Here is an 11271-nt window from a genome sequence, read left to right as displayed (position 1 = left end):
CATTTGTGAGAAAAAAAGTCAGAATTGTGAGATAAAATAGGTAGGCTAAATGTAATGTAAAATGTTATACGTTTAAATAGTATTTCATGCTTTAACTGTAGGGCTAATACAATATGTCCCCTATGTGAATATTATCTAGACCTATTGTTTAAATCAAATTTATGCTTTAAAAGTAGTGTAATCGTAGCAGGTTTCATTCATAGTTTGTCCGTTTAAACGTCTGCATTTAGCTTCAAATGGCGTCTTTTATGACATTATTCTATAAAAATGATTTGCATTCTGATTCAGACATCCAAACAATACATTTTTTCTCTTATTCCATGGATTTTACCCGTTTCCCTCCATTTGTTCCCTGTGTTTTTCTGCCACCACAATGCGCGCACAGCTGCAAGTGACGTAACTGAGACGTCTACTCCAAATTGGTCTATAGGGACCAACAGCTGTTTGGTTTTTCAAAATTCTTTAAAATATCTTCTTTTGTGTTCAACATAAGATAGAAACTTGTACTGGTTTGGAACGACATGAGGGTGAGGAAATGATGACAAAATATAAATTTTTGAGGTGAACTATTCCTTTAACATAAAACTAAACATAAGTGAAAACGTGCTTGTTAACAAATTAAAACACCTAATCAGGAAAATGACTCCGGAATGTAAAATAAAAGTAATTTTTTAAAATAACATTTGTAAAACTTTTGATACATGCTATTTTATAAAACTATTATGAAACAATGCAGGTGCATTAAACATTAAAATGCCAGTAGATTAAAAAAAAAGAACTCGAAGTAAAAAAAAATAAAACGAAGTGAAATTAAATGAATTTAAAACATTGAATCAAAACCAAAAATGAAATAGAAATAAAAATGAAAAAACACAAATAAAATAAATCTCTTCATAATTTAGGGATGTAACGATTAACCGCGAGCCGGTTGAAAATCGATTCAAATATGTGACGATTCAAATCGGTTGAGATGCTAAACAAATCACAATTCAATTAGGGGTAGGAGTTTATATGAATGCATGTCTGAGGGGAACTTACTGTCTTTAGAAAAGTTTATTAAAAAAAAAAAAATCGTGAATCGAATCGTGAATCGAATTGAATCGTGAGTTGAGTGAATCGTTACATCCCTAAATATAACTGTAATAACCCTGGTTGAGAGAACAAAGAAATGTCAGGGTTATATTTACCCTCAAAAAAAGCACACACACACAAATTAATGTGCAAAAATTAAGCCAATTTTTCAGTCTGTTAATTTAATACTTAATTCCTACAAAATATAAGCACATGTCCACCAACACTTATTATTTCAATGAAAAAACATCTCACTCATTAATTTAATACAAAAATGAAAACAGCACATCATATTTAATTATATTTTTTATATTTCATTTAATATTTAATTATAATATTTTATATTATTTTTTATTTCTTTTATTTTTATGCAACTACACGTTTCCTTTTTTTTATTTTTTTTTATTTTTTACTCATTCTCATTATTGTAATACAGTAATAAAATTAATCTTTTCTCCTTTTTTTGCTGTGAAATATGACCTAGACATTTTTTGATATTATTTGTAAGACTCTGAAGTCAGAAGAGCAGCATAGAGGAAAGTTGTGTTAAAATAGTAATGAGTACAATATGATTCGTACTGCTCTGAGTGTCTGTAGTGACGCGGTGCGCCTTGCTGTGCTGCTCGAGGCTCAGCTGCAGCTCATGCAGGTCCACTGGAGTCGGGTTGATCCCGGTGCCCTCCAAGTACATACGGATGCGCTGACGCCACTGCCACCTAGCGAAGATAGTTACTTTTTTTTTAAAAAAAAAAAAGAGAAAGGAAAGACATAGAGGGATACATCATAGAACATTAACATAAACATTTAATCACTTTATATATTTGGTTGGGGTGGATTATATTTGTATGTCAGGTACTAATAATCAGAATTAACAGATTTAATTCAGTTATATTCAACTATAATTTTAGTAGACAAATTTCTTTGTTGACACACACAAAACGTCCCTAGCCTTGAATACGGCTTAAAAGAGGATTTGGCTTTCTGAGCTGCCAAGAACCTCCCCCAAGAGGAAAACCAATCCTTGTCCCATAAGAAAGAGTTATTAGCTAGTAACATTAGCTTTCCAGTGGGGTACACAGTCTATATCAAACGTATTTTTAATAAAAAATTGCTCACTTGAACTAGAACTTCTTTACAAGAGGGCAAAGTACTTTTACTGAGTACTTCTGCAAGAGATGTGGCAGAAAACAACTGACTGCAAATTGGATTATTGCTGACCGTAAGCAACAGTAAACAAGAGGTACCCACCTGAACTCACCCTTCCTGAGTTTCTGTAAGGCCTCCGAAAAGGCCTGTGTATAGTGCACAGGTAAACACAGGTGACCCTCTGACCTACAAAAACACAGCTACATTATATATTTATAAAACAAACAAGAAACTTCAACTCACTATAGGATAGCTTTTATTACCTTTCTGGGTCTGTATTGACCCCCAATACAGGTTTGTTCTTATCATACACTTTACTGGCAACTAGTAGCATGGTGCCATCACCTATGACATAAACAAGGCTGTTAGAATTTTACAAAAGAGAAAAGAAGTACATGAAATTTCTCATGTGTCAACCGGTGCACAGTTAAAACTATCAAACATAAAAAGCAAATGCTGAGCTTTACCTCCAGCAGAGATGATGGCATCGGCCCATCGTACTGTGTCCTCATCATACTCGCCTCTTTTGACAATGCGCACCTCAATCCCTTTTTTCCTACAAAAATAAAAGGACCGTTTTGAAAATTGTTTAAAAATGACTTCAAATACTGTCAGAGTTTCCATTTCTGATCATCATCTTACTGTAGGCTGTCCACAATCTGTCCAACATTGAAGGTGTGTATATTGTGTCTCTCCAGAAGCCCATTGTAACTGGATCCTTTCAGGGCAAGCTGTGATGACAAGTAGAAGACAGATTAAATATCATAAACAGTGTATTGCTTCTTAAAAAACAAACACTGTCGCATTGTGTATAATGGGGTGTTAGTTGGATTTGGACTCGGCATTGTTGGTGGCCTTTTAAATACTTAAGCCCATTTTTCTTGCTGCTGAATCAAACTGACAATAGTACAAGCAGAAAAGGAAGGTTACTGACTTAACTGATTTCTTTTATTGAGAAATATAAGTTTTCTATAAAACACCGTCAAGTAAGAAAACAGCAGAGAAGTCAAAAGCATTAGATTAAATTATAGTTTACCAAGTTAACCCTTATACATCCAAATATATACAAATATAAATATTTTATGAAGATATTTATATCTAACATCCAAATATAAATATCTTAAGTAAATCCAAATTTAGATAGAGGGAGGGGTAAAGCAAGAGAAGGCATGGAGAGAGAGAGAGAGAGACGGATTCTTCCCAATTATGGAAATTTGTACTCACAATTTATAAACAAACACACTACACAGAATAGAGTGGAACGGTCAGGTCTCACATAGTAAAACTGTGATTCATTTTCTCAATATGGGAATAAATTCTAAAGATAATGTGTAAACCTATAATCTACTGTGAGCTATGAGGTTGTTAACCGATGATATTTGCTTTTGTTGAAGCCATCAGCCTGCATTATTTCAACTTATTATTTTAATAATCATGTTTAACAGTGGAATTCTTGGTGAAAAATACATTACCCATAATTGTGCAAAGAAATATCAATTATTCAGAGAATCGCAACAAGCAAAATTGTGCCAAAATAACTCTTTAGTGCCTGTACACTCCCATGAAGCACAACAAATAATCTATGCTGAATTTAGAAATGCATAAAAGTGTACTACTACTATTTCTGCCATAAAAAGATGTTGTAAAAACAGCAAGAGTAGAATGCTAGGGGGCGGTTCTGAGTTCAGCAGTCAGTTTTCATAAGCACTCAAACTACTTAACTATTTATATGCATATTACGTATATTTTGCAGTAAATGTCAATAGTTTAATATTTCTGCATCATTTTTAGTTTGATTGCTATTTGCAATGCTTCATGGGACTGTAGATTGTAATACGTTTTTGCTTCAAATCAAAGTCTGTAAACTGGTTGCTTCATGGCATAAAACTCTTAAAAAAATACTTTTTTGTAAATCCCCATGGGAAAAATGAACGGGATAAATAATTCCTAAACCAAGGCTGCTGGAAAAGTGGGTGGGGTCACCTTTCAGTATGCAAATATTACAGTGACATCACTGCCGGTGGATAGATTTTGAATAAAGAGCATTTTGCAAATGTTTTAAAGAAAATGTTAATCCTAAATTTTTTATTTTTCCACTTACATTTATAACAATAAAAATGCATATTGTACCGACCTAAAGCTATTAAACTATGAATACTATTACATACAAAAAATCTGAAAGAACAATCAGAATATATAGAACTGTGACGTCAATTTGCAGGCCAACCTTCATTTGGGTTTTTAGAGGGTTTGAATTTATAAATAAGTACAAAAAGATGGAATCATTTGATGGAAACATTACCTTAAGAAACTTTACGTCTATTTTTTAAATTTTTTATAATTATTTTTATTGAATTTTCACTGTAATACAAAAATAACAAGGCATCGCCCAAAAGAAACAAACCAAAAAAAACAAAAAACACACACACACATAGCTCAGATTATTAAATAAAACAGGACTACCCCATATATAACAGATTAGGGAAAGAGGGGAAAAAATGAATAGGGCAGAAAACAGAATAGGGCAGTTACACACTTACAATATTCCTTGTAGTATAATAGGGTGAAGATGGGGTTCCATAGAGTCCAGACTTTATAAAACAGGCCTGTTTTTATATGTAATACATAGGTAAGACGCTCCAGGGGAATCAGTTCAAAAATTATGCCAACCTTTAACGTGTTAAAGTACCTACTTCAGTTTTACATTTTAAACACATAGGCGATAGAGAGGGGTTAAAAAAAATGCCTGCGGTTAGGAGAAATATGGAGTCTGTATGATTTTAAATTGTATTTCTCGTGTACGTGCACAAACAGATATTCTCTTAGCATAAGACCCAATGTCATCCCATGTTTCATAATCAATATCAGTAGCTAATTCTTCCTCCCATTTAGTTTTGTCTGTGTATCAGCAGAAGAAATTAAACACATCGTGGACGAAGCGGAGTCCAGCCCAGGGTCGTCACATGTGGTTGCCGCAAGCCTCCTTCGTCGAATCTGCCGCCGCGCCGTTCTCAAGCCCACCGGCCTAGAGTGAGTGGTTCCTCACTCTAGCCGCCAGCCTCCGCTCACTCAGCCCTCCGGCCGTTCCTCACTCTAGCCCCCGGCCTCTGCTCACTCTAGGCCGCCGCCGCTCACTCACGGCCGCCGTGTGTGACGCTGTGTTTCGTTGTGAAAGCGAGACGATTCAAATGCGAGTTTTGACCGATGAGCTTTGTAAAAATCGACGCGTTTCAGAAAGGCGGGGCATAGAGGAGAAACAATAATGTACAGTATGTGGAAAATAATGTTTTTTTAAGCTTAAACATTTCATTACACCAAATACACAAAATAATGTTATTTTTAGCAACATCATATGACCCCTTTAATTCAAATTGCACAATTGGAAACAACACTGGCATAAAATATAGACTAGCTGAAGCAAACGCAATATTACAGATTGACACTTTATAATATACTGCACTGATTATTAGTAACATCATCTCAATGCTTTAAACATAAACTAAAATTATTAAGGGATGAAAGTAATTATATTATTTATGTATTGACAGAACCCTCATTCATCTCGCTTATGGGCACAACACAGACCGAGGTAACCCAGCTGAAGTTGGGTAAGCTGAAAGTGGCACGCCAGAGGTTGCTACAACGTTATGAGCAGTGAGCACCAGACATTTGTCTCCTGTCTTTCTGGACTCTACGGATGCCTGTGGAGACGTTACCAGCTCACACATGCTCAGCCTGGACACTTCTGCTGCTCTAAGGTGCTCTCATTTGAACTTATAATGTACATGCTGAGATCATTTAAAATTAAGCTGTAACTTAAGCAAATTAACCTGATCAAAGCAAATATTCACTGTTACAGTAAAAGGAGATATACATTGATACAAAAAGAGTACTTTGCTACTCTATGAGGTTTGTGTCCTTATATGCCCGTATGGGATTATTATAGTAATATTTAGGGAAGGTTGAAAATGCAATGATAGTAAGCCAGATATTTATGTGTTATATAATGGCTTAAAAAGGCTTAATTGTTTTTAATCTTGCAGCTGGAGTGTGGCAGTTTTGCTCTGATCGTTCTGACATTTTGTCTCAGTCTGGTGTTCCTGTACTTCTGGAGTGAAGCTCGGAATGACTACAATGACTTTGACTGGTTTGTGTCATACATAAAAGATACATTTTACATATTTTATTGACCTCCATTGTTCATTACTGTTAATTTTAAATTGTTTTCAATCTGTAACATTTCTTTAATAGTTGAATAGATATAACAACAATGGCATTGTTGAAGGGGTCATATGATGCGATTTCAATTTTTCCTTTCTCTTTGGATCTGTATTGACTGCATGATCATATCATTATCGTTTGCGATCACGTGAACTTGAAGACACTTGTACAAATGCAGATGGGTGACATGAATGGAAATGATTCCAGATTGTCGATGTAGTATTTGGTTTCTGTATTCTGTACTGTATTTTCCTGCGCTCAAACCTGCCAATCTAAAGGATCAAACGCCGTGTATGGCGTTTGAGGTAATTTGTGAATTAGCATAGACTTTTATAGTCTAAATAAAACAATTGTTTCTATTATTACACTTGTATACAAAACTTTGTATTATGCTTGTTATAGAGTGTGACGTCACGTGCACTACTGCCGGTGGCAATAGCCAACAGTTGATGCGGTTGTCACGGCGACCGTCAACCTTACATAGCACCTAGACCTCAGTTATCATGAAAAAAGCCAGGAAATTTCAGTTTTGACAATATAGGACCTTTAATAATACACTTAAGTAATATTTCTTCTGCTTTACCTCCAGGCTTAATTTTGGTAATCTGGGTTTCTGGTTTCCATGGTCCATAGTTTTTTTGATTCTTGCTGTTTTTTTTGTTCACTTATGTTGCTGTTCTGCTGGTATGTGCTTTAAGAATGTTCATTCTCATAACCAGTTTTAATGTTTTTTTTTTCTTAGAAAACCAACCCCACAGTTAAGAAATCACTTTTGTTAAACAGATTAATGTTCTCCATTGTGGCAGATTAAATGTACTTATTGTATCATTGTTGTCAGTGTGGTTTTCTTTTGCTTTTATGACTAAAGTCTCATTAACAAGTTACTAAAATGTCCATCCGATAAGTTGCTGGTATGAAATGTGCTTACATTCACAGCTGCTGGCAGTTTGTCTTCTCTCTGAAGGCCAGAGGTTATATTTACATTGGTGTCACAAGGTAATAATTTCATCCACATCTCGTCTATGTAACAACTGAAAGTCTGAGTATGAGAATTGATGGTATCTCTTTTGATAGATTGGGATCTCAGTGACTTTGATTCTCTCCATTGTGGCCTCATCTGTTCTCACAGATTTATGGAGCAAGAAATGGATGACTGTACTTTTATCTTTTCAGGCATGTTTACTATCAAATGTCTATCGCACACCTATATAATATTAATACTGGAGCACATAACGGTGACATTTAATGTTCTCCATTCCAATTTGTCAGGTAACTGCTCCATATCTACACATAGCTGGTGTAGTTTTAATGACTCAATTATCTTGGCCAATAGCCTTGCATGTCTTCCGTATCAGTATGAGAGGTAAGGATGAGTTTTTTTTTTTAGCATATTTCCAATATCCAAAAGGAAATATACTTTTTACTTTATTTTGCACCACCTTGATGCATCTTATGTCACAGAAAGTGCATATTCTTATAGTGAATTCTCTGCCTGTGTCTGTTTCAATGAGACGGATGACCATCATGGTGCTGTATATAACTGTTCTAGTGACTCTGTACCATGTTCCTCTGCATGTACTCCCCCTGCATTAAAGAGAGGAGCAATCTGGGATCAGCTCCTGCTTTAATTGGACACAGGGGAGCACCAATGGTACACTTCATTACTCTTCTTAGGCTTTTCAGGTTCAAGCACCAACCTTTTTTTCTGTATTGATATGCTTTCTTCATTTATAGTTTAAGAAAGATACCCCAGGTGAATAGGGTAAAAAAAAAAAAAAGATATCACCATACTTCTCAGTTTAATCAATTGCATTAAGAATTGCAAACATTTATTACAGGTTTTTGGAAATGTTATATTTAAAGATGCAAATTAGGAATTATCTTATAAAATGTGCACTCATTTACATACATTTCCAGAACAGAAATCTGAAAATTGGATAAAGCCAGGTTCAAAATTTGTATCACATTTTGATGACATGTTAGAGTTAAAAGGTTATTTCAGTTGGGATTTTGGATATCTCCTTTTATCGCTCCATAAATTAGAAAATACTGTCAACAACCAGAAGAAAAATATGTTGTTTTAGGAGTAAAGTGTTTGCATAAAATCGAGAAAATTATATAGGAACAAACCCCTCTGTAAAAACCTTCAGAGTATACATAGAAGTGAAACTATAAAAATCTGGTTTATGTAAAAGTGTTGCTGAAGTGGGGACTTATGGCTCAATGCAAGAGAAAAACTAATTTTGAGAAAACAGCCTTTAAAGATTTGTATTGTAAATTAAATCTACAGATGCAAGTAGGTAAATAACACAAAATCTCTAAATTGACCAGCGTTTTTTCTAGTAGTTCAATATTTCTCAAACAATTATATCAACACTGTGGCACTAAAGGATTTAGCAGACATGCAATGTACCATGTGCAGACTGAAAAAAGCAAATCCTTTGTTGTATCTTCTTTCAGATTGCCCCCGAAAACACCTACACGTCTTTTGAGAAGGCATTGGCAGCTGGAGTCGATGGTCTGGAGACCGATGTCACTATTAGGTCACTTCTTTAACTCCAAAGAAAGCCTATTTTATTAATAATGCATCTATATTCTGTCAAAAAAGTCCTCTATAACATTTTCGTTTCTAATGAATAACTCCAAAATTATTAAGAATTAACTTGTGTCCTTTTGGTAGTCGAAAGAGCTCATCAAGATAATATATATATATATATATATATATGTATGTAACGGAGTTAAAATAATTAGTTAAATTCATGCATAAATTGGGAAAACTCCCATTGGCTGTTGCATCACTCATTGCGCACATGATGTTGCGGGGCGGAGCTACGTCATCAGCAGCAGAGTCTCTGCTGGTAAGTCGCATAAATGATTGCTCCGTCTTAAAAACTACGTTTGTTATAACCAGGATCCGTATAGGACACTCTAACCTTAATTATTCATTGTATATAATAGGAAAAAGTGAGTCAGATAGCTGCAGTTACTGTGGAATAACAGAAACAGATGAACATGTGCTTTTACATTGTGAGGCATATAATAGACTGTGTGAGTTATTTTGAGGGGACAGCAAATTTACACTGTTATACAAGCTGTACACTAACTACTTTACATTGTAGCAAAGTGTCATTTCTTCAGTGTTGTCACATGAAAAGATATAATAAAATATTTACAAAAATGTGAGGGGTGGACTCTCTTCTGTGAGATACTGTGTGTGTATATATATATATATATATATATATATATGGGATAAAGTGTGTGATTTTTATTGATTACAGAAAATACGCTGCTGATAACATCAGCACCAACCTGTACGTGATCAGCGAGCCATGGCTGTATTCTCTTGCCTGGTGTGCAGGGGCTCATTCTGTCGATACTAATGCTGTTCACATCCTCAAAAACCTGCAAAGACCACTCTTTCTCATGGTAAATGACACACATCTACAGTTCTCAGGGATGTTTTCATCCTGTTATTGGAGTTTTTTCCTGTGGCTTTCCTCTCTGTCTCTCACAGACGCCGGATGAGTACAGGCTTATGTGGACATCACTTCCCTTATTCTTGTCATGATTATCTTTGTGTTTCACTGGTGAGTCTATGCACAGAATTTACCACATCTCACTGTGACAGTGAACATGCAGCTGCAGTCCGAAATTGCTCTGTACTCCATACAAAAGACACTAAGTAGGCTGTCAATGGTGATTTGCAGTGTTTGCAGGTGGAGGGAGCGTGGGTTGGCTCTCAGTGTGGACAGCAGTTCAGTACTTGAAAATGGGTGCTACAGACAGTTCAGGACACAAAATAATGTGTATTGTTAACAGGTAAGATGCATTTAATATTTTAATTCACCAAATAATTAAATGAATAGTTCACCCAAAAAATTAAAAGTTGCTGTAAATTTAGTCACCCTCAGGCCATCCAAGAAGTCCAAGATCCAAGATGTTTTTGTCTGAAAACTTACATCAGAATTGACCTATCGGTAAGCCCCTCCCCTCGAACACAGATGAGCCAATGGCAGTCGAGTATCAGTTGCAAGGGGAGCAGAACTCGGACATCTGTAGGTTTCAGCGCCATAGAGAAACATTGGAAGATCCGAAGCTCGCATCGTTTTTATGGGGTTTATGCTTCAAAAATGGAAAAACTATGTGCCTGAGGTACTTGTAACAGTGATTCCAGGTATCCTGAGAGGATAGGCAATAGAATTAATTTTATTCTATTTCCAAAACCCAAACAAAACGGAGCAAAATGTCCCCAAGCATTCACCCCCAATCCCAATGAAGACAAAAACGTTTGTTTTCTGGTTGTCATACTCTCATTAAGTTACAATTTTCATCTGCTCAAGCAGAACGTTAATGTCATCTTGTGCTTTAGCAAGGTATCTCTGGCTAAAACTAGCTAACGTTAAAGTTAGTGAGTCCATACAAACCTAAATAGCGGACTGTTCTCACGTCTTGTACAGTGTAGGGCAAAAACACAAACGAAGGTCTATATCTCTTCATATTAAACTGGTTAAATGTAAATTAATTTAATCGTACCCTGCGATACATGAACAGTGTTCATCCTGCATGTTGTCATCCGCGATTGTGACGAACGTAACATGAGGCTTCTCCCGCTTGCATTGTGATCTGTGAACCCTCGCTTCCAAATTAATACCCACAATATTTATTTTTAAATCTTTTATATATCCCTCCATGGCATATTTAAGTCCTACTTGAATGGTGGTCCTTCTGTGAGGCTCTGGGGGGCGTGAATAAAGGCCTCCTGTAGCGAATCCATGCGTTTTTGTAAGAAAAATATCCATATTTCTAACGTAATAAACACTTTTCTCTCACTTC

The 11271-nt window shown here is 35.6% G+C and overlaps 1 protein-coding gene and 1 pseudogene across 1 annotated transcript in view; one reads left to right on the top strand and one right to left on the bottom strand.

Moving 5' to 3' along the window:
• Positions 1–4450, bottom strand: part of LOC107706431 (NAD kinase 2, mitochondrial-like) — a 6974-nt gene extending 2524 nt beyond the window's left edge. The window contains exons 1-6 of the mRNA XM_016510141.1: positions 4445–4450; positions 2860–2948; positions 2685–2773; positions 2481–2562; positions 2320–2403; positions 1651–1787 (exon numbers count right to left, since the gene is read on the bottom strand). Of these exons, the coding sequence (XP_016365627.1) occupies positions 1651–1787; positions 2320–2403; positions 2481–2562; positions 2685–2773; positions 2860–2948; positions 4445–4450 (487 nt within the window). The remainder of the gene's footprint in view (positions 1–1650; positions 1788–2319; positions 2404–2480; positions 2563–2684; positions 2774–2859; positions 2949–4444) is intronic.
• Positions 4451–5785: 1335 nt separating this feature from the next.
• Positions 5786–11271, top strand: part of LOC107706430 (glycerophosphodiester phosphodiesterase domain-containing protein 5-like) — a 6332-nt pseudogene continuing 846 nt past the window's right edge.

Source organism: Sinocyclocheilus rhinocerous, unplaced genomic scaffold (genome assembly GCF_001515625.1).
Source record: "Sinocyclocheilus rhinocerous isolate Xijiao unplaced genomic scaffold, SAMN03320098_v1.1 scaffold1405, whole genome shotgun sequence".
In the NCBI taxonomy this organism is placed as follows: Eukaryota; Metazoa; Chordata; class Actinopteri; order Cypriniformes; family Cyprinidae; genus Sinocyclocheilus; species Sinocyclocheilus rhinocerous.
Note: the sequence above shows the minus strand (reverse complement) of the source record. Positions and strands in the feature narration are given on the sequence as shown.